This window comes from Aethalodelphis obliquidens, unplaced genomic scaffold, assembly GCF_003676395.1.
Source record: "Aethalodelphis obliquidens isolate GAN/ISIS:26980383/991018 unplaced genomic scaffold, ASM367639v1 scaffold20, whole genome shotgun sequence".
NCBI lineage: Eukaryota > Metazoa > Chordata > Mammalia > Artiodactyla > Delphinidae > Aethalodelphis > Aethalodelphis obliquidens.
Window position 1 is genome coordinate 9,889,968 of NW_020837964.1, and position 23,948 is coordinate 9,913,915.

Below are 23,948 nucleotides of genomic sequence, written 5' to 3' on the forward strand. Positions count from 1 at the left end.
CACGTACATCCACATTGATCAGAATTCAGGCTTTATTATTGTGCAATGTAAAGAACTAAAACTTAATTCCAAGCTACATAATTAAAGTTTGTAGAGCAGGATTTTGCTCCCAAAACACAGTCAGCATTTAAGAAAAAAAAAAGACATTTATTTGAAAAACAGAATATACTTAGGATTGTTTGCTCCTAAGAAGCCCATTTCCCCTAAGTCTTAACTTCATAATTTCATATTAAGCAATGACGTTGCTTTACACAATCTAGTGAAACAATTTAGTGGGAATAGCAGAATAATAAAAAATAACATAGACATGTGACTCCAAAATAATATTATTTAAATCCAGCTTTCAACCTCCAAATATAGATTGCTCATAATAGACTTAAATATATGATTGTTAAATATATATAAGTATGTAAAATATGTTAAAAAAAGGAAACTAACATGTCATATCCACCCTTGATTTCATAAAGTCAGGTAAAGATGTTAATGCAGGGAAAAAGTAGACTTTTTAAAATTTTCTTTTTCTATACAATCTGCTACTCTGTTCTGTCTTAGGGTTACCAATACTGCCTTAATATTTCCTTCCAGATCTTTACTTGGAACTTCCAAAAAAAAAAAAAAAAAAGATGTGTATATGGCTGGAGGGCTGGGGGGAGTAGGATGGGTTTGAAGAAAATGGAATTAAATCAGAACCTCTCTGAGACGTTCATGTTTTGATGTGATAGAGAAGATACTAGTCCCACCAGGGGATGCTGCAACTCAAAGAAAGGGTGATGGACTAATAAGATACTATCATTAGGATGGAACAGATTGAACATCAGACTGAAAAGTTTTTGGATTATGTAGCACCTCATCAATCAAATATATCCTAAACTTTTAAGAGAAAATCTTCCAGGTCGTCTAAGCTTGCTTTTCTGGCTGTTGTATTTTTAACACTAACCTGGTCGATACAAGTAGGAGGGACCAGGAGTGAGAAAGGTCTGATAGCCCATTTTGCAGAAGCCCCTTTAACAGTGTGTACATGGCTAGATCATTATTTCTGCTCCCCCATACCCCAGGGAGGGCAAAACCACAATACAATGTGGTAGCCAAACTGGCTGACTCTTGTATTCCTGTGAACACAGAGTCCCGTGAGGGAGGACAATTTTGACTTATTCCTGGGATCCATCAGCCTATAAATCATGACCGATCTTGCTTGGAAGACACATTCAAGAAGGGTCTATTAGGGGATGGTGAACTCACATATGTACCTCTTGCTGCTACGACAGACCTCGTCACTCCATTTGCCCTGAGCTGACTGTGAGAAGAGGACACAGTTTTCCCGCTTGCCACCATTAGGCTGTGCATGGTCCCAGTTGAGGAAGGAGATGGCGACTCCATTGATATCGACAAACTTGCCTTCTGTGACCATGTCGTTGATGCCCAGCCAAAACTCATTGACCCCTGGCAGGCTCCTTTTACCATAGTCTCGGACGGCATTGATTTCATCGGAGCTTCTGGGGACAACCAGCGTCCCTCCCCTGGAAATGCAGTCTTCGTTGGCTTCGTGGAAGTGCTTCAAGCCTTCCAAAGCAAGGTAGCACTTCTTGTGAAATTTTGTGCCTCGGAGACAGACTGTAAAGATGTGAAATTTGACATATTAAGATGCTTTTGTAGTATAATAATCCAGGACTGGATCTGGCCAATAGCAGTAAATAGTTGTGGAATGAATGATGTGCAGTGACAATGGTGAGTTAGCATGTACTGAAGACTTTGTATGAGTCAGACACTGTGCCAAGTACTTTACATAAATGAACTCATGTCATAATCACAACCATCCCATGAAGTGAGTTTTTATTATGCCCATCTTTACATAGCAGGATAGTGAAGCTTAAAGAAGTTGTTACTTATTAACAACTTAGCCTATAAAAAGGTGACTTACCCGTCACATAAGATCACAACTACGGAAACCCAGGTCTGCCTCACCCTTAAACCCTGGCCTTTAGCCTCCTGCTGCTTGGATATATATACGTGTTCGCTAGTTTGTGTAGCTCCATTATGTGCTGAATTTCCTTGGAACTTTCGGAACTGGTTGGTGTGCCACAATTATTAAAAAACAAACAAAAACAGAAGTCTGAGTTTGCCTGTGGAGCGATAGGGTTTTTCTTATGCAGATAACTGAGCCCTGGTAGTATTGTTTGTCTTACCCAGGATAAAACAAATAGAAAGATAGTTTCAAGGCATAACGTTGGAGAGTCAGGCTCCAGGGCTGTAGTGCCTGGACTTAGGTGTCAGTTCTGACATTTACTAGCTGTGTAAGCTTTGGAAAAATTATTTAATTTCTCTGTGCCTCAGTTTCCTCATCTGTAAAATGAGGATAATCATAGCAGCATCGTCTCATAAATTGTTGGAGGATTAATGTGTTAATGTTTATAAAGTATTATTATAGTCCCCAACTGTGGTTAGAGGGTTAACAAAACTCTCCCCTTCTGCAGACGCAGACGCATTTGGCCATCCTTTAACTTTCTAATTCTGTTCCCCTGGGAACCTGATAAAGGACCCTGTCACCATTGTTACTAGGCAACGTTGCTTATGGTAAAAATGACTCAGGATCAGTAACATACAGCTGGCCTGGGAGTTATAAATACTTGATGGAAAAGCTGTAACTTCAGTCCTCCTTGAAGGTAGTAAGTCTTATAATTGGGCAGTTCTCTTGTGAGACCCTCAAAGCTCTGCTTTTGGAGTTGCTGAGAGTATTCATTCCTGAGGATGTGAACCTTACAAGCCAGGGATGTTCCTGAACTTACCTAGTGTGGCTCTCATTTCCTTGCCCTGGGAGCCAGCAGAGTAGCTCCTGGACAGCAGTGGGTCCAGCTGCATAGGCTGCCAGGAGCGCTACTCCATGTAAAAGGAACACTGGATGCTGCCCTCTGCTGGCAAGCTGTGGCTCTAACCACTGGTCTTCTCTGCATGTGTTGCCCTACTTGTCGGGAGTGAGTCCTCTGATCCTGTGTTTAGTTCAACCTCGGCGATCTCCCAATGGACACTTAGTAAACATCTAAATAATGCTGATTATTTTAGCTAGTTAATACTTCTTCAGTTTTCTTTCATTGCCCATTAAAGAAGAATTATGGACGGACTTTTAAAATGTATTATTGAAATGCCTGGTTTTATTTCTATACCACCCATTTACAGGAGTAGGGAGTGGAAAATCAAGCTAATTTCCCCAAACAGTCATCTCCCCAGCTTTTAGATCCATTCTCCTGGACACGTCTCTGGCTTGTCAATGTCTCTTTTAAAAAAATGTCGCTTACAACTCAGCACGTACTCTCTATATGGTTTGAATTGCTGACAAATCACAGTTTCTTTTCCTATCTCGTTTGAGATGAGATGGGATCTCACCTGTCTGCAGGGCTTGCATTTCCTTCAGGGCATTGACTTCTCTCCAGAGCTTTTCCACTTGAGTCTTCAGGTCTCCATCCTTTTCTGAGGATATTTTAGGGTAGGGCGGGATAGGAGGAATGAAAAGCATATGATTAAAATAAGATACAAATAAAACAAAATAAAATAAAGCTTTGGAATCCAGAATTTAAGGCGAGAGTGATTTTGATGAAACTGAGCCCAGTGTACGTGGAAAACAATGCATGAAAATAAGTTAGCCAGGAAGATGTATAAGGGCTTGGTGGGAGTAATAATATTAGAAGGTCCTTCTGGGGGATGGGGCTCCTGTCTGTTGCTCCAGCCCCACCCTGTGGGACTCGCCCTCCATCACCAGACTTCAGACTTGTTGATTTCAGATGCATCCTAGAGCAATCTGTCTCATCTCAGGATGCTTCTTTTGTGTTCCTTCTGCCTGGAACACTCTTGCCCAGCTCTTGTCCATCTCCTTATCAAGCTTAAAGTTCTCCTCTTCTTCTTTTTTTTTTTTTTAACATGTTTTTCGGAGTGTAATTGCTTTACATTGTTGTGTTAGTTTCTGCTCTATAACGAAGTGAATCAGCTATACATATACATATATCCCCATATCCCCTCCCTCTTGAGCCTCCCTCCCACCCTCCCTATCCCACCCCTCTAGGTGGTCACAAAGCACCGAGCTGATATCCCTGTGCTATGCGGCTGCTTCCCACTAGCTGTCTGTTTTACATTTGGTAGTGTATATATGTCCATGCCACTCTCTCACTTCGTCCCATCTCACCCTTCCCCCTCCCCTTGTCCTCAAGTCCATTCTCTACGTCTGCATCTTTATTCCTGTCCTGCCTCTTCCTCTTCTGAGAAGACTTTCTGATCATCCTCTCTACATTGGCATCCCTCTGGCTGATCTCTTTCCTTGAACCTTTATTTTTCTTCCGCACAATTTCTGCAATCTATAATCGTCTTCCTTTACTTACTTAATATCATCTCTCTGGTTGTCCATGGTATTCCCGATGTTTAACATGATGCTTGGCACATAATCAGTCTCATAATGTTTGCTGAGTGAACGGACACTTTATGGCATACAAAATACTTCTGTGTTATTTTCATTTACTCTTCAAAAATAGTTATGAGTGGAGGAAAATGAGATTCCCATTGAAGGATGAGAATGAACTCAACGAGCTAAATTGGCAGATAAGTGGTAGAACTCACACTCAGACTTAACTGGGTCCCCAAGTCCCCTGTCCCCAGTATCCGTACTCAGCTGATGTTCCAGGTATAGTGGCTCCTAGCAGGGTTCAGTGATTTTCATGGAGAAGCAGGGAAAGGCAGTGATAAAAAGCCCTCTGAAAATGCTTCTGCATTAGGGATTAGCAATTTACTTAGTCTTGAATGTCCCTGGATGAGGTTAGTCTTCGTGGCTGTCCTTTACCAACCTTGGGTATAAGTAAGTAGTAGAAAATGAGCAGCCTTAACTAAATAAAAAATCCAGACCTGATGGGGACTGTCTTAGAAACTGACAGCTTGTGAGCTCTTCAAAGGCAGGAATTATAATAAATCTTAATAAATATTAAAAGCCACCATATACTGTGCACCGGGAGGTTAATTCTTTCAGTATTACTATGAGACGGACGCTATCATTTCACAAAAGGAGAAAGAGAGGCACAGAAATCTGAATTAACCTGTCAAAGGTTACCCAGCTAGTAAGGTGCAGAGTTGGGATTTGAATCTCTCTGACTTCAAGTCTGTTCTCTTCCCACCCCTCCCATCTGCTTCTGCACAGTGACCACCTTTACCTGGTTGGTCCCTAGTACATGGCCTCAAATAGCTAAGATGCTTGAAGCTTGGCTGTTCCTAGCTGCCTTTTTTTTCGTGGGGATACCACATAGGGAATTTAAGGATAGGACCAAATCCAAATGTGCTGATTCACTTTACCCTCCCACCCCTTTTCTTTTTTTGGCCACACCGCACCGCAAGCAGGATCTTAGTTCCGTGACCAGGGATCGAACCTGTGCCCCCCGCAGTAGAACTGGGGAGTCTTAACCACTGGACCGCCAGGAAGGTCCCTCATTTTCCCCTTAAACATATGCTTTGCAAGCCAGGTGTTTCCACATTTGGGTTAGGAAATGGCTCTGGGGTATCCAGGGATGGACATCAATTCTCAAAGCGTCCAGTAGCTCAGCTGAGAAGGACAGTAACTCAAGGGTTTCCTCAACGGGACCATAGAATCCAGAATAAATATAAGGGTACCTTCAGGATGCAAAGCCATCACCTGTTGGAGGCCAGACTTGCAAAGACTGCTGAAGTTTTCCCCCAAGTTACAAGTTGTAAACCATACAAATGTCACCCCCAGTCCCTCTTGGCTTCCTGCTCCATGCTATTTAAATAAAGGGCCTCCATAGGGAAACTGTAAACATTGTAATTAACACGAAGACACATGAATTATTATTAGGGTCTTGGGAGATCACTATGGAAGTCATTATCCAGGTGGCTTGGCTTCTGCTTCAGTCCTTTGTGAGAAATGTGGATGTGTTTTGTTGACAATGAATACAGAGAACAACTATTTCACAATCAAAAAATTTATTTTTGATTCATGACTACAACATAATTTGCATTGCTCCACCTAATTTGTTGAGACCTATGAAGCAAATAGCAGGGAAAACTTGGTTTTGGAGCTAAATCACTCAACTGCCATTTCGAGTTTTTAAAAAAGGCTCCCTTTCATTTTATTATTGTTGTTCTCCAAAAGCAGATACAGTGTAGGAATGCAAGAATAATTCCTGGAATAAATGACCAGTAAACGTATGAAAAATACCTCAACTTTGTTAACCATCAAAGAGATGCAAATTAAAAGGTTTTTGGGTTTTGTTAGGCTGGCACAGCTTAACCTGATGATAGGATGTCAGGTTGTCAAGGTGTGAATGGGTGCTCTTGTACGCTGAAGATGAGAGCATGGGTTCATGCTACCATTTTGAGAGACAGTGTAATTAACCTACAATTTTACTTCTTGAAGTGTATCAGCACAATATTCTAGCATGGAGATCAATATCTGTTTACAAAGTAGTTCACTGAGGCATTGGATCATAAAGGGATGGATTTGATGAACACAAAAGTTCACCAAGAGAGAACAGATTAAATAAGTCATGACCCATCCATAAGGGAGTATTATGCAGCTGTTAAAAGGGCTGAGGTATGCCTTATATTTAAGGTTATCCAAGACTTAATAGATAAAATCAATTAATTGGTCTGCCAAGTACTTTGGATAGCCAACTCTTATTTTGTTAAAAGTATCAATTTTTAATCGGACATTAAAGAAAACTCTGGGGATACTATCTCCTAACAGTTAATAGGGGGTAATTCTGTGGAAAGGATCGAGAGAGAAAAAATGGCTTTCGCTTTTGACTCCATGAACTTTGGTATTCTTTCCAGGTACTTAAAATATTTTAAAAATGTATGGGGGAAAGAAATGTTTAGGCTAATGGTTTCACTTACTGTAGAATCTACTTTCTCGGATCTCAAGGCAAAAATGAGCAAAACTGCTTTGGGAGGATGATATTTAAAATGTGGACCCAGTCTGTTAAAAAACAAACAAAAGCATGTGTGCATGCTTGTGTGTGTGTCTTGGAGGGTAGGGCATAATAACCTGAACTACAACTGAGAAACACCCACACAGCACGCACACACACACTCACATATTCAAACACCTCCCTGCATCCTTACTGGGTGGTCACCACTTTGCTAAGTCCTTCTTTGTGGTAAACAAATGCTGGCAACAAAAGTATTCCACATCTTCTCTCCCTCCTTTTCCTGTCTTCATCACTCATGAGAAATATTTTAATCTATCATTAAAAGGAATAACAGAGGAGTGTAATATTTTATAAGGAAAAAAGATTCCACTTAAGAAACTTTGCATCAGGGCTTCCCTGGTGGCGCAGTGGTTGAGAGTCCGCCTGCCGATGCAGGGGACGCGGGTTCGTGCCCCGGTCCGGGAGGATCCCACATGCCGCAGAGCGGCTGGGCCCGTGAGCCATGGCCGCTGAGCCTGCGCGTCCGGAGCCTGTGCCCCGCAACGGGAGAGGCCACAACAGTGAGAGGCCCGCGTACCACAAAAAAAAAAAAAAAAAAGAAAGAAACTTTGCATCAGACCTAAAGTGTATAAATAAATATTCCTGGAAAAGGGCACTGTGTAATCTTAAAAACACGGTGCAAGATAAGCTCCCTTTTACCCACCAGCCATTCGTGTTGTGTTAAATCGAGACTTTAATGTTATTTGTATCTTTGGTGTGTTTTGTTACTAATGAAGTGAAATTGATAAGGAAATAGTGTCCTAATATTTACCTTGAAATATCCTGATATGAAGATGACTCAGGATGAGATAAAACATCACCCCACACTTTTCTTGATGCTTTTCCTTTTGATTTGGTTTTAGCATATTGCAAATGCCATCATCATTGTTCCTTGCAGGATTTTTTTTTTTTTAATCTCTTAACCTAATTCAAGCCACCCCAAATTTGGGTTTGCTTGGAGATTGTTTTGCATTAAAATGTCTTCAAATGCTACATGACGTTGTTTGTTGAAATATTTTTAAGTGAAAGAGTTTCAACTTCTCTATGACATTAAAATCTTAAAAATATAGTATAGACTGTCCTTATATTGCCAGGGATATGAAAATATACCTACATGATAACTAATGATGAAACGGAAGTCACATTACCAATAGCTTTATCCTCTAGTGCACATTTAATAAGATTATAGTTATCTTGCAGGTATATGTGAACATCATACAATATCTACGAGTGAAATGGTATACCCTGTTAATCAGTCTCTTCTACTTGATCCCTCATTCCAAATACCTGATGTTGTATCCAGGTTATCACCCTCCAAAGAACATTCTCATGCCTAAGCTCACCTGACAAAGGATATACAGTACAGAATACAATACAGATATACAATACAGCCTACCACTTGATTCCTTTAAATATCAAACTGTCCCAGAAAATTAAGAGGTCACTCAGTCCCCTGAAAACGCCATATGCACCTGAAGCCATGGTACGGTCACCAGAGCTGGTGTCCTTGAAGAATCTGGAAATGAGCATTGTCCAGCTCCTCCCCTCCCTGAGCTAGCCTAGAGTTTTGCGGGACGGAGAAACCCCGTTACCTTTCACTCGGCGTTTGCTGTGCTTCCTGGCTTTGAACTTGGCCGTGTGGCTGGTGGTCTGGTCCAGGAGTAAGGTGATAAGCAGGATGTAAATTACAAGTCCATTCTTTGCCATGGCTCTCAGGCAAGTCTGACAGCCACTGTGCCAGCTCCTCTGAAGTACGAGGGGGCAGGTAGACTTCCCAGCCACATCTTGCCCTGAAGTGCCTGGGGCCACCTTTATAAAAGCACACTGTGCAGGTTGGCTGGAATCCTGCTGACGGAATGTTGGAATGCCTCTGCTGGCTGCAGCATAAGGTGGCCCCTGTTCTCGTGTCTTCTTTAGGCTTTAAAAAAAATTTTCCTCCTAGGAAAATTTTTCCTACTTGACTTGCCTTTTCAGAGCATATCAGAGTTTATTAAGGGACTAAGGGTTTCGTTTTTGTTTTTTTTTCTTTTCTTTCTTTCTTTTTTTTAAATTTAAAGTCCAGGAAGCATGGGGTCTGTCTGTGAAGACCCCAATATTTAAGTCTTTGGTTTGGCAGTCTGAAGTTCACTTAATGTTCTGGGAAATGTATTCAATGACACACACACACAAATCTAGGAAAGTTACTGTGTGCGTGCGTGTGTGTGTGATGCCAGAGCACCACCTGTGTGTGTTCACACTCACGTGACTACACGGCTCATGAGGAACTTGGGAAGGGTTTGCTCGCAGGGAGTAATGAAGGCGGTCGAAGGGGACAGTCCGTGATCAAGTATAAGGCCTTCTGTTAGGATTTTGTAGATTCACCAAGAACTAGATTCTTGGGAAAACACACCTTAGAAAGAAAAGAAAAGAAAGACGGTGAATTTTTTCCATAAGAATTAAAGTAACATGTAAACTGTTGCTATCTTGCATATCTCCACCAACCAACACTTTTTTCTTTGAAATTTTTCCAAACACCTAAAAAACACTTTCAAAGGAAGTACAGAAATAACGGAGAAATATAATGAAAGACTTGGTATAATTATTCTTACCCAAACAATGGGCTTTAAGGAAAAGTACTGAGAACCAGGCAGGCTTTTTGCGACACAAGCAAGGGACCTCCATGGGTGCGACCAAGATGGAGTGAGTTAGACCCTGGGAAAGGCCTCCGCGCTAACTGACTCCATTCGTATCACTGTTGGGTGACCAGGTGCAGATGGAGGCCAGGGTTTGCAGATTTTGGAAGGTCTGAAGGACCAAATCCATTTTACCTTTTTTTTTTTGAGACAATACAGGAAGGATCCAGGGGCGATTGACTCCTTCTGAACGTTAGTGCGGAAAATGAGTCTAATCCGTCTTCACTTCCTTCTTGCTAAGCCGCTTTGTAGACCACCTGTGTCCTGACATCAGAGGAAGACCACTGATGTGGGAAAGTCTGACATGATGTAGAGATGTAAGTGTGAGATGAAAAATGAAGATTTTACTTGTAATGTAAACTCCTTGTACCGATGTGGGCAATCTACGTGTAGGCGTTTGAGAGCGCTGTAGAAACAAGCTGAGCTAGGTTCACTGTTTATCTGTTTAGCAGCTGTGGGATCTTGGGCAAGTCACTGAACCTCTCTGAGTCTTTACTCATCTTAATAGTGGGACTAGGGCTGCTAACTTTACAGGGCTGTTGGAAAGATTGAACGAGACAGTGACTACAAGCACTTAGCATAATGTCCAGTGGTTAATAAGAATAGTGATGATGATAATAGCAATAATATCTGAATATCCTGACCATAAATTATAGTAGTATGGTAATGGCAGATATTTCTGGTCTTTACAGCAAGCCCACGGGATACGCATTCTCTCTATTTTTTTAAAAAAAAATATTGGAGTATAGTTTTTTGCATTCTCTCCATTTTATAGATGATTGAAACTGAGCCTCAGAAAAATTAAGTGGATTGGTTTAGTGTCACTCAGGTCCCAAGGGTGGGAGTAGTTCTGATTGACTCTTTTGATCTGGGAAACATGTGCTTTGATTTGAAAAGGGAAAAGGATCGATGTTTTACAGTTATCTTGTGACTGATCCAAAAAGCTTTCTGCCAGCTTCTCAGGTCCTTTACTCTGGATTGCAAGTTATAGAACAGTGGTGGAAAGCTAATGATTCCTCTTAGATCTTTGATCTGTGCTATGTTCAAACTAGGCTTATAAGAACATGGTCTTCTTTCTTCAGAATAGATCTATATTGTTTTAAGCTCTTTCCTCTTTCTGGGAAAGCCTCTGACACTTTTTGATTGTTTTCTGTTTGCCAGATCTGAAAGCCCATGCTGTCTTCTTTTTAATTAATAAACTATTTTTTAGAGCAGTTTTCTTTTTTTCCATAAATAAATCCAGGTTTATTTTTTTATCAGCGACCTCTTCTCTTAATTGAAGTATAATTAATTGACAATGCTGAGTTAGTTTCAAGTGTACAGCAAAGTGTTTCAGTTATACATATGTATTTTTCTTCAGATTCTTTTCCATTATAGGTTATTACAAGTATTGCATATAGTTCCCTGTGCTATGCAGTGGTTCTTGTTGTTTACCTATTTTATAAATAGTAGTGTGTGTATGTTAACCCCAAACTCCTAATTTATCGCCCCCATCCCCCCTTTCCCCTTTGGTAACCGTAAGTTTGTTTTCTATGTTTGTGAGTCTGTTTCTGTTTTGTAAATAAGTTCATTTGTATCTACAGCAGTTTTAGATTTGTAGAAAAACTGAGCCGAGAGTACTGAGAGCTCCCAGAAACCTCCTCTTCACTCCCTGCCCCCCAGTTTCTCTTATCGTTACCATCTTGCATGTGTGTGGCATATTTGTTATAATTGATGAATGAATATTGATATATTATTATTAACTGAAGTCTATAGCTTATATTAGGGTTCACTTTTTGTGTTGGATAGCTCTGTGGATTTGGGCAAATAAATGTAATGTCATGTATCCACCATTACAGTGGCATATAGGACAATTTCACTAAAGCCCACGTTTTTTGTTTTAATTAAATAATTGAGTATTCACCTCTTTCTCACTGCCATTGCCTGGTCCTCCTTAGGACTCCCTCCCGGATGCTCCAATCTTCTACACGCTCTCCTTAGGTGGGCCTTATTCCGTCTCAAGGCTTCAAATTCTCTGTCTGGGACTCTGCCACACTTACCTCTTGACTTGGCGCTCCTCCTCCAGACTCACAGCTCCAGTTGCCCGTGTGATGCTTCCAATTGTATTTCAAAAGACATCTCAAACTCGCGATGCTTTAAATTCAGTTCTGGATTCTTCCCCTGTTAATGTCCCATGAATTTTTTTTTTTTTTTTTTTTTTTTTTTTGCCGCATGGCGCGGCTTATGGGATCTTAGTTCCCCTATCAGGGATTAAACCCAGGCCACCACAGTGAAAGCGCTGAGTCTTCTTAACACTGGACCGTCAGGGAATTCCCCAATGAATTTTAAAAAGCCCCATTCATCCTGAGTCTTCCCCATCATAGTCAGTGTTCCATCATCCACTCACTGGGCCAATTCTAAAACCTGGGGGCCATTTGGAGCCTTTGGCACCCACCTTTGCCCTCAACACCCCCCTCCACAACCTCGTCAGCAGCCAGTGCTGCTGTGGATTCTACCTCAACATACATTTGACCTCTCTCCTGCCATCATCCCATGTGGTGTCACCAAGAGCTCTCATCCTAACTCATCTCACCCTTGAGATGGAGTTGGGCTCCCGCCCAACTCATGGGAAAGATACACATGTCACTGATGTGATTGTCCCTGTCCTATGTAAAACCCTCCAGATCTTTCCATTGTACTTAAAATGAAGCCCGGACTTCTTCTTCTTTTTTGTTTTTGGCTGGGCCACGCGGCTTGTGGGATCTTAGTTCCCCAACCAGGGATCGAGCCTGGGCCCTCGGCAGCGAAAGCACTGAGTCCTAACCACTGGACCGCCAGGGAACTCCCAGCCCAGACTTCTTCCCATGATGTCCAAGGCCCTCTTACCTGGTGAGACCTTACCTGCTTCTTCCTGGTGACTTTCTCCAATTGTGGAGAAGTTTTATCAGGTTTGACTCATCTTCACATTTCTCCATCCACCCCCACTGTGCTTTTCCACATGCTTTTTTTTCTGTCAGTATAGCCCACCCCTTCTTAAACTTGGTGTGTGCCCAAATTAGTGCCGTTTAGTGTAAGGCTTATCCTCCAGGTCTGAACTCAAAGATGGCCTTCTCAGACATACCTTCTCCAGCTGCATAATCTAGGAAGGTCCTGCTCTCTTTTCTCCATCAAAGTACTCTGCTTCCTTTATAGCCCTTATCACAGTTTGTTACTTATTTTTAAATGTTTTTATTTGATTTACTTGCCAGATATCGGTCCCTCCGGCTAGGCTATAAGCTCCCAGAGGGCAGGGGCTGTGTCAGATTAGCTCGACTTTGCATGTAGTATAGTACTTGGCACGTAGTATTTGCTCAGTAAAATATTTACTCGTGCAGGGCAGGGCAGTTTTGCTTTGCCTCCTTTCCTTCCCACCTCCCCTCTGAGGTCCTAGCAACAAGCACTTGACCCAGGAAACAGCATCTCAACTCACGGAAGAGTAAAGAGCCTGAGGCTCGTTTGGATGCATAGCACGGGGAGCCTCGCTGAGAAAGCATCCCTCTCAGAGCTGGGGAAGCTGTAGGCGCTTGGCCCTGAGGCCAGACAGGGACGGGAACTTTCCTTTCCTCCTGGAGAGGTTCCCAGTCCAGGTCATCCTCCTTCAGGGGAAAACACTGGAAACTCAATGTCTGCATGATTGGCTAGAAGAAGAGGAGGGATGGGAGTCAGGGGGTAGAGTTGAATCTGAGAATATTCTCAAGATGAGGATTTTTGTCCCTGTCCCAAATGCTGATTGACGTCGGACATGACCTAACCCTTTTGGGTGGACCCCCACCCCCAAAATCTCAACAGGAAAAGCCCGAAGAGAAATGGCAGCGATCTGAAAAAAACACATCGTGAGCCACACACACATCAAGGATAACGAGGGCAGATGGCCCTTTCCCCACCTGGTCTTTGGGGAAGGCGGGCCGCACTCAGTTCTCTTGGAGGTGGAACAATTCCTCTTTTGTGGAGCCGTATGATGTCACCAGCTTGTCCCCTGGTCTGGACCTGGGCTTCTGAAAGGGCTATTTAAGAAGCCCACATTTATAGCCAGGGAATAGGAGCTATAAAAATATTGCCTTTAATCCAAAAGTGTTTGGTGAGGATTTTAAAACAGTCACCAGGGTTTTACTTTCTTTATTAAATTGCTGTTTACAACACATCCCCTGGCCACCCAGAGTCATTGGTGTGTTTATTCCACCAGTTGCTATTTAAAGTTCCTCCAGGCTGTTTTCCGGAGTGTCAGATTCTAACAGACGCATTCATCTGGTCTCATGGCTGTTTGTCTGTTAATACTAAAGGCGGGACACATTTGAAGGCTGTGTTCAGAGGTTCTGGGGAAGCATTCAGGGGAAGTGATAGGAATGAACTTGGAAATAGCACGAGCAATGTTGAAATGTTTGGAGGGAAGATTGGTGATGGCAGATGTGCAAGTTGCCTTCTTTCTACTTAGGACTCCCACCTGTAGCTGTGACTGGTGGACAGTGAATTTGAAGAGAAGGCTGGGGACAGGCTTTGAGACCGTAAAGACTCTGCTAAGATGGGGCAGTATTGAATAGAGGTAAAGAGTAAGGGTGCCGATAGTTTTGGGGTTAAAACTTCAGATCTGGGACTTCCCTGGGGGGTCCAGTGGTTAAGATTCCACGCTTCCAATGCAGGGGACACGGGTTTGATCCCATGTGCCACACGGCGCTGCCAGAAGAAAAGAAAACAAAAACAAAACGAAAACTTCAGATCTGTCACTTATGAGTTATATGAGAACGGCCAGACTTTGTCACCTCTCTGAACCTTGGTTTCTTCATCTGTCTTGCGGAATGGTTGAGAAAACTAGAGCATGTGTAGAAAACATGCAAGCATCTTGTCACTATAGGTGATCAATCTAAGGGCTTCCCTCACTACCATGATATAGATGCATGACGCACCATCCCTGCCCTGCCCCCCAGCCCCACAGATTTGGCCCCATTTGTACTTACACTGAATATACTTCTATTACAGAACTTCTACACACTTTATACGTATTTTGTATTTGTCTCCCCCACATTCATTGTCTTGGACACAGCTCTTGTCCTATTCTCTTCTGATTTCCTAGACCAGCGCTGTCTGATGGGAGTGTTCAATGGCCATTTGTGGCTAGTGGCCGCCATGTTGGATTGCACAATTCTGGTGCCTAAAAAATGGCTACTCTTGAGTGGACACTTATAAATGTGTATTACATGAAATGATCCAATCAAGAGGGTTTAAAGAGATTACTGATTAAGATTCATTTAATCTTCTCTGAACCACTGTGCTAAGATTTTTTTATCTAAATATATTGATAGTAAGGAAGACATTGTTATCCCTGTTTCGTAGAAGATGAGACCTAACCTTAGAGAGTGAAGTGGGTTTTCTTAGAATCCTCAACTTCTAAGCTTCCATCAAACTGCGGTCTCCCACTCAGGGCTCAGCTGAGGGATGAGGTCCACCTGGCAGTGAAGAGGGGTTTGGGGCTCTGTGTGGAAGCCCTAGGAGGTCAGTGTGAAAATTTCTGGTAAAATCGGGGCAGTGGAACCTCAAGTTTAGGAGAGACGTGCAGTCATCCATTTGAGCTTGATACTTAATTCTCTGATGTTGTTTCCCTGTCAAATCTACTCTGAATCCATCTCATGATGGAGAACTCACTACCCAGCAAGGCAGCCAGTTCTGCTGCTAGAAAGTCTTGCCGTTCTTTCCTCCTTCTCCTCCATGTCTTCTCCAATCTATTGTGACCAGCTTTCTTTCTTGGAAACCTGTAAGGAACGGCTCCAGCCCCAGTTTAATTCATGAAGGCCCCCCTGAGGTTGCTGTGTCTGTCTTGCCCATTTGACACTATTCCACCATCACTCCAAGTTCCTTGGGTTCCCCCTGACATTGATTACATCAGCTTCTGCCTGAGTCCCTCTGCTCTGCTCCAGGCCTGTGGGAGTTACTCCTCTGAGCCAGTGTCCAGTGTGTGATCTCATCTGGAACCAGCTCCCTCCCCTCTTCTAGAACCAAGTGTTCTTCGGGCTCCATCCCACCCTGCCTTCGTGTGGGGCCTCTCAGACGGTGGCTGAGACCTCTGCGTGCTTGGCCCGAACAATCAGACACCTCACTGTGTCCTTGCTTCCCACAGCAACATGCGGTCGTGGAAAGTGCACAAATGACGTCATCCAGACCTCGGGGGTGAATCGGGGCTCACTCATTTGGCAGCTGTGTGACTTGGGCAAGCTCATTAACCTCTCTGATCCCCATGTTCCTGTAGCTGAGGACCATGATGACAATCTGCCAGTGTGACTGGGAAGATTAAAAAGACGCCCTAAAAGCCATCAACAGTGGCTGATACAGAAGAGAGTTTTCATATGTGGACCTACTATGGGTGAATTATTCATCATTATCATCATCATCATTATAATATTGTCCCAGCTCTTAACGACTTTGCCCTTCGTGCCCCGATCTGACTGCCCCCTCCGCCCCCTCCTCCAAGCACTCGCTATATCAAACAGTGCATTCTTCATGGAAGGCAAACATTCTGTTGGTCTGTTTTTCCTAGGTGTACCGACGTTTCAAATTTATCGTGAGTTGTGCCTGGCCCTCCTGCCAAGATAGTTTGAGAATACAAATAAGTCAGTATTTACCTCCCGTCCACGGAGAGCAAGGTCAGTCCATAGTGGGAAAACCTTCACAATTCCTCTCTGTGGGCCTCCCGAGGTTGGACTTGGTGGGAATAGAGTTCAACCTTCGGGTGACGACAGTGAGGTCTTTGTTCCTCCTCGTAATTCAGAGGCTTGTGACTCTGCCTGTGCTCCAAGCAAGACGACAGTAGGTTGCAGAGTGAACCTTTGAGAAGGTCTGCCTTTCTGGGTATTAACCAATTTTCCAACTTTAAGTCTATGACCATCTTACTGGTGGAAATTTAGTGAGAGAATTCCAGTCACCTTATGTCCCCCCTGAGTGGGCTGGAGTAAACAGTCAAGCTATTCCTTTCGGTTGAGATGACATAAAAAAGATGGCCTTTTGGTCACCCTTCCAGCGTGTGCTTCCTGAGGCTGGAACCCTAAGTGGGTAAACTAGGAAGCTGTGTCCATGAGATCTGTTTCTCAGAAAGAATAGGAAAAGGAACCAAATAGGTGGATGAATTGTATGTACAGGGCATTACTTATACTTCTTTTGCTTCTGATTAATAATGAGAAAGAGGAAGAGAAGCAGCAGATGGAGAGGATGGAGGGGTTGAAACCAGTTTGATACTGGACAAGTTGGTCTTAAGGTTTTCATGGTACACTCAGCTGTGTCTGCCTTATTGATGATTGAAAATAATGGCTGGATACTTGAATGAGGTAGAAAAAGAGAGTTCCATGAGAGAATCAATTATTTGTTAGTAGAGAATCAATGACGGTTAATAGTGGGAATCTGATGATGGGGGTGAATCCAAGATACTTTGATGGTTAAAAGAGGAGAATCAGAGACAAATCCATGGGGTCCTGGATATTGAAGGGGTGAGAAGAGACAGGAAAGGGCTTCAGTGGCCACAAAGGCCAGAGAAAACCTGCATTTCCCTTTACCGAGTCAGCAAACATTTAAAAAAATCTAAGACAAAGTTTCTTAGGAAGGAGAAAGAAAGAACTGGTCAAAGAAGTAAAAGAGGAAAAAAAGACTAAAATAAACAATTGTCTTGGGAGTTAGAAAATGACTTGAAGCAATTTCTGTAATGCATTAGACATTGAAGGTGGATTGCAGTAAAATGAGATTAAGAAGTTAATTTTTTTAATAGACTTTTTTTTTTTAAAGAATAGTTTTAAGTTCACAGAAAAATGAACCGAAAGGTACAGAGATTTTCTATATACCCTCCACCCCTAGGTCTCTGCCTGTGCGTTGGGTCAGATGGGTAAGAGGTGTTTGTGTGCAAGAGGGTGGGGGACATGTCCCTCCCTCCGCAGCCTCCCACCCCGGGCCCTGCTTCGCCCCCATCCCCTGTGCCACCGGGATCCAGCCCCACGGTCTTGCATGGACCTCACTCTCAGTGCAGGAATGTGCTGGCCGCAGGGCCACACACATCCATGCCCACAGGCTGGTGGGCAGGAGGTGGCCCCCACTGCAGGCTCTGTGCTGGAATGGCTGTGTGGGGTGCTGGTTAAGGCCAAAGACGGTGTAACCAGAGGGCCTTGGTTTGAATCCTGGCTTGGACTTTTCAGTTGTGTGTGTTTGCTGCAAGAGAAGATGTAACAGCAGTGTCTACCTCTTAGGTAACGATAGATTAGCAACTACACACAAAATGCTTAGAACGGTGCCTTCCCAATAGCAAGTGCTAACACTTCTTATTAAATAGATGGTAATGTTGAGTGGTTCTAACCCTGGGCTGAAGCTCTTGTCTGTCAGAGAGAGGCTAGTTGTCCATTCAGTGAGTTGTCTCAGAGCCTCTGCAGGAACCTGGTCTCCTGATTCTCCCCTAATATTATAGGGGCATGAGGAGGCTGCCTGACGGCTCAGAGAAACCCTGCTCTCTGTATCATGTATTGATAGAAGCCTCGGGTAGGTCTGCAACAACCCAGCAACCCAAGTTATTACACGTTGTTTTAATGGATACATAATATTTCATATACCCTACTTTAACTAAATCTTCTTCAGTTGTTTTAATTTCCAGTTTTTCCTTTATTGTAAATAATGATGAGATGAACATCTTTTTGTGTTAATCTTTTTTCTATATTCAATTCTTGTCTTAGGACACACAATTCTATAAGTGGTTTTACTGAAATGCAGTAGAGTTTAATGCTTAACAACACAGACTGGAGCCTGATTGCCTGGGATCACAGCTAGGCTCCACCACCAGCTCTCAGGTCATGGGCAGTTTTCTGAGCCTTTCCATGCCTTGGTTTCCCCATCTTTAAAACAGGGGACAGGGACTTCCCTGGCAGCTCAGTGGTTAAGACTCCATGCTTCCAATGCAAGGGGCATGGGTTCGATCCCTGGTTGGGGAACTAAGATCACATATGCCATGAGGCCAAAACAAAACAACAACAACAAAAAAAATGGGACAAATAGTAGTACTTAAAAATAGTAGTACTTAAAATACAGGGTTATTAATGCTGACTTAAATACATTAATACTTTTAAGGCACTTACTTAGAACAATGTTTAATCCATAGTAAGCAATGATGAATGATAATATCGCTGGGCCAAAGGGAATGAATATTTTAATATTCTTGATACATATTGCTAATCATATCCCATGGGAAAGAGGAGAAGGTTTTAGTTTGTCTCCTTCCCAGGAGGAGGGAACTGTGATTGGATTGGGTCAGTTTTAGGATACAGATTGGGCCTTGTGGATCAGCAGTCAGCGTCACTGGTTCTTGCAAGGGTCCCACGTGGAAACGGCTAGCTCACTCTTTTTGCCTCTTCCCATGAGCATTCCTTCTCATGGTGGTGAAGTGCTGAGATATGAGTCTAGGCAAAGGAAGATACAGAGGTTGCTAAATTTGGGGCAAGTTTCTGTGTTCCAGCCCAGTACACTGTGGAGTACTCTGTAGTGGAGTTTAAGACACAAGCTCTGCACTAAGTTGGTTCTTGTGTCCATTCACCACTGTCCCTCATGCATGGGGGAGGAGGATTGGGTGGGCTAAGGCAGGACTCAGGTATTTCCATGCTGTCTGACCATAATATCATCTAATAATGCCCCAAATGCCATCATCCTGCATATTTTAAAGGGATGCGCCCATTTTCCCACTAGGAAAAAAAATCTGTAAGAGGCAGATTTCAATTTTATATTTTTTCTCAGACGTGTGGAGAGGTCGTTCAGATTAGGGAGCAGGATGGTGGGTGTAATGAAGGCTTGTGTGGGCATGTAGAAAATGCTGGTCTTTTTCTCAGAGTCATAGCCTTTAGGGCTTCAGAATCTGAACCAGCTTTTTTTTCCTTTCAGGAAAGCACTCTCATGTCCATTCTGAATGTCTGATAAACAGTGAAGGGGTTAGTGCTTTATGAGCATCTAGTTTTCATCTCAGGAGTCTTTTTCAGCTTCTGCTTTCACCTGAGCGGCACAGGGGCCATCCAGTTTGCATTGGATGCCGTTTCTTGTGAAGGTTTCCTCCCAGTGGAAACCAAACAGGAAATATTCCCAGAGCTTGGCTGCCTGGGTGTGGAGACAGCAAGTCCAGGGGACAGGCTGATGTCTTTGAAAGACCCACATTCACCATGCCTGCTTCCTTCTGTAATTTATTTCTGCCCAAGGCGACTAGGCCGTCCTCCAAAATATATACCAGATAGCTGGGATTGTTATTGAAAAACCCAGTACTTGCCTTGAGTATCCCTTATTGGAAATAAAGGAGCAAACAGTCTCTGGCTTAGGTCTATTCGCAGTAGTTTAGAAGGAGTAAACAAAACAATTTTTTCTAATGACCAAAAATTGAAAGAGGATTACTCAAAGGGGATTAATCTATTGGACTTTTTAGCCATCATTGAAATTCTGCTGTAAAAAAATATTGATCGGGCTTCCCTGGTGGTGCAGTGGTTAAGAATCCGCCTGCCAAAGCAGGTGACACGGGTTCAAGCCCTGGTCTGGGAAGATCCCATATGCCACGGAGCAACAAATCCCGTGCACCACAGCTACTGAGCCTGCGTTCTAGAGCCAGCGAGCCACAACTACTGAGCCCACATGCCACAACTATTGAGCCCGTGCTCTACAGCCCATGAGCCACAACTACTGAGTCTGCGAGCCACAACTACTGAAGCCTGCGCGCCTAGAGCCTGTGCTCTGCAAGAAGAGAAGCCACCGCAATGAGAAGCCCGTGCACTGAAACAAAGAGTAGCCCCCACTCGCCACAACTAGAGAAAAGCCTGCACGCAGCAACGAAGACCGAATGCAGCCAAAACTAAAATAAATAAATTTAAAAAAAAAGAATATTGATCTACATGTAAAATTCCCATAGTATATTTTTGAAGGGGAAAAGGCAGTTATAAAACAGAACTTACGGGCTGGGTAGTAACAGGTCGAGAGATGCATGTATATATCTGCATAGATTAGGGATAGGTCAAAATCATGGTTACTTGTGGGTGCTGAGATTGTTTTTTTTCCTCTTTGGTTTCCTAAGTCTTCTGCATAAAGCATGTATCAGTATTTTAAATGTAAACTTTTTATTGAAGTATAACATACTTACAGACACATGCCTGAATTATAAGTATACAGCTTTATGATTCTTCATAAAAATTAAATATGACTGTGCTACTCGTACCTAGATAAAACCAGCAGAACATTCCCAGCACCCCAGATGCTTCTTTGTGCACAGTCCTCGTCACTGTTCCTTAGAGGGCTAACAACTGCAGTGGCTTTGGAAGATGTCAGCTCAGGCTGGCTCAGCTGTGTTTCCCAGAATTCCCCTCCCTGCATGTTTTGGGATATGATGGGGCACCAGCTTTCCCTGCAAGACACCCACATCACCCAGGTAGGAGGCAGTGAGAGACTGTTAGGGATTCCGGGTCATGCCCGTGGCGTCTAGCTGGTCCTCCTTGTCTTCCACTGCACTTCCATCTTCCCTTCCGCGTGGCCAGCCCTGTGGACCTCAAGCTCCAGCCTCAGACGTGAAGATGACAGCCTTATTAACAGAGACTGTGTAACCAGTTTCCACGATTGCATAAGGTTGAATCCTGGTAATAAATCGTTTAATATGTGTGTGCGCATACATGTGTATCTCCTAATTAATGGCTTTGCTTCTCTGCTTGGACCCTGCCTGATAATAGATTGAGAAGGTGGAGGATGGGGGCCAGTCTTCAAGACGGCTCCTAGTGATTGGTCCTCACTTTACACACTTGTGTAGCCCCCTCCCACCCCTGAGCAGGGCTGACCTGTGTCACTGGGAGGGTGTTCTGGAAATGGTGATGTGCGCCTTCCAAGATTTGGTCATAAAAGACATTCCATCTTCCCCTTCTCTCTCTCGGGTTTCTTGCTCTGGGAGAAGCCAGCTGTCATGTCATGAAGACGTTCAGCCAGCCCTGTGAAGAGGTCCAGAACCCCCAGAGCCACCCAGCTGAACTGCCCCCAAATTCCTAACTCACAGAAGCTACCTGAGTTACTAAACGTGTGTTCTTTTTTTGAGTTGCTGAATTTTGGGGTACTTTGTTACACAGCATTAGACCCACAGAGTTGCGAGTAAATGAAATGGTTATTATGTAAGATCCTTAAGTTTTGGCGTGGTTTGTACCTATAAATAGATATAAAAATCCTTTCAAAAATTCTGATAGTCTTGCTACAAATCTGAATCAGTTAGAGGCTGATTATAGTTACAATTATATTTCTGCTATAAGGAACAGTGTCTTGAACAAATGGGTATGTTTTTCTCACATTAAGACATCTAGAGGGAGACAGTTCCAGCATGGGCTCAGGGGCTCAACATTTGGGTATCTGTTCAGTGTCTTTGCAGCCCTCTGGGCCTCCTCCTCAGGTATAAGAGGGCTGTAGTGGCTCCAAGCATCACATCTTTACAGACCACTTTGTAAAAAAAGTTATTTTCATTTTGTTATTTTTATACAATTTTAAAGGTTATTTTTTGTTTATAGTTATTACAAAATATTGGTTATGTTCCCTGTGTTGTACAATATATCCTTGAGCCTGTCTTATATCCAAGAGTTTGTACCTTCTACTCCCCCCCGACCCTAGTAGCCCCCCACTGACCCGGGGTAACCACTAGCTTGTTCTCTGTATCTGTGAGTTACAGCATCACTTTGAAAGCAGTGGAGGCGGGGGGGGGGGGCAAGGAGGGGGCTTTGTGGGATGGAAAGATGGTCTTCACATGCTCCCTTTTATCAGGGAAGGAAACTTGCTCTTAGGCATCCCCTTGCAGATTTCCCATTAATGTTTCATTGGCCAGAGGAGATGGGACCAAGGGTCGTCCCTAGACAGGGGCCGAGCCTACTTTCTCTGACATGAAGGGCACTCTGCAAGATTCTTGGACAAAACAAGGGTTCTGTTAGCAAGGAAAAGGGCAGGGGCGATGCTTTTGGATAGGCAACCAATGGGGTTTGCCACAAATTCTTCCTGCCAAAATCCTGTTTATCTCTCAGATTTCCATCTTTTCAGGAAGGACTTCTCTAACTGTGTCAGAACCTTCTTTTAAACTTTCTGGGTGTACAACATTGGGTTCTTTCTCTTTGGAACACTAATCGATGTAATGTGGGTAGTTTGTTGCTTAGCGACACATGTACCTCTTGTTAGACCACACATCTCATGGGTCGTGCCCAAGGATGCAGGGTCTGGCGCACGTGACTCCAGGAAGTTCATTCTCTTCCCCAGCTCTGCCTCTCTTGTTCTTTCTTTTTGCTATTTCTGAACAGTAGAAATCATTGTAAGAGGTAAGGTTTTCCACTGACTTTTAGTTCTAAATCTGTCCCAGGGATGTTCAGCTCACCTGCTGGGCAGGAGTGTTTAATGAAGCAAGGTGTTGGGTATTTAGCAAGTGGGATGTTCCACTAGGAGTGAGAAGTCCCACGACAGGGGAATTGGATTTCTCCTTTCCTTTACTCAACTGACAGGGCTTGATTAAATATTAAGTAGACTCTCCTGGAAACAGGACCTGAGTTTAGTGATATAATTGAGGGTCATCTTCATAACTTAGGATTCATGCTCCTACTGTTTCCTCCGGAATAATAATGCCACTTCGCCCAAGGCTTGTCAAGTCAGGGAGAATAGATAGAGGGGGTGGGAAGTCGACACACGTCACACCTGGTTTGCTGGACAGAGAATGGGGGAGACCACTGATTAGTTTTGACTGGAATATGGCACTTGTCTGGATACCTATTTCAGCTTTGTCCACTTGTTAAGCATTGGTTGGGTCCTGCTGTCTGCTGGGAAGTGTTCTGGGTGCAAGGATGCCACAGTAAACCACACAGACAAAACCTCTACCCACGCAGAACTTAAATTCTAATGTTTCTTGATGCCCACTATTTTGAGAACTATTACATGTGTTCTCAAATAATGCTCACAATTACCTGTGAGATATAGTTTATTATCCCCCATGATGGACATAGACAGATAGTTTTCCTGCCCGGCATGCATTTATCCTCTTAGTTACAAAACCTCTGTTGTGAGAAACAAATTCTTTGTGCTTTGGGTGGAGATGAACAGCTCCCATTCCTGTATTCCAGAATTGGATCAGTTAACCAGATATGACCAACCAGAAAGTCTTATCTCCAGGCCAAGCTAGAGTTCTCTCTGGGGCTTAACACCAGAATTCTTGGCAAGGCTGATTTCCCCCTGCTGAGATTACTAAAGAGACAGTCAGTGGCAGACAAAGATTCACGTGCTGTTCTTCCTCCCCCATCCCATCCTGCCCTGCCCCCCCCCCCCC

The 23,948-nt window shown here is 43.4% G+C and overlaps 1 protein-coding gene across 1 annotated transcript; it reads right to left on the bottom strand.

Annotated features, from left to right (window-relative positions):
- Nucleotides 1–1,219: 1,219 nt before the first annotated feature.
- On the bottom strand, nucleotides 1,220–8,660 carry CLEC3A (C-type lectin domain family 3 member A). The gene is made up of 3 exons (XM_027119884.1): nucleotides 8,546–8,660; nucleotides 3,379–3,462; nucleotides 1,220–1,611 (listed from the first exon to the last, which is right to left on the bottom strand). The coding sequence occupies exons 1-3, from the start codon at nucleotides 8,658–8,660 to the stop codon at nucleotides 1,220–1,222; spliced, it is 591 nt and encodes a 196-aa protein (XP_026975685.1).
- Nucleotides 8,661–23,948: the final 15,288 nt, after the last annotated feature.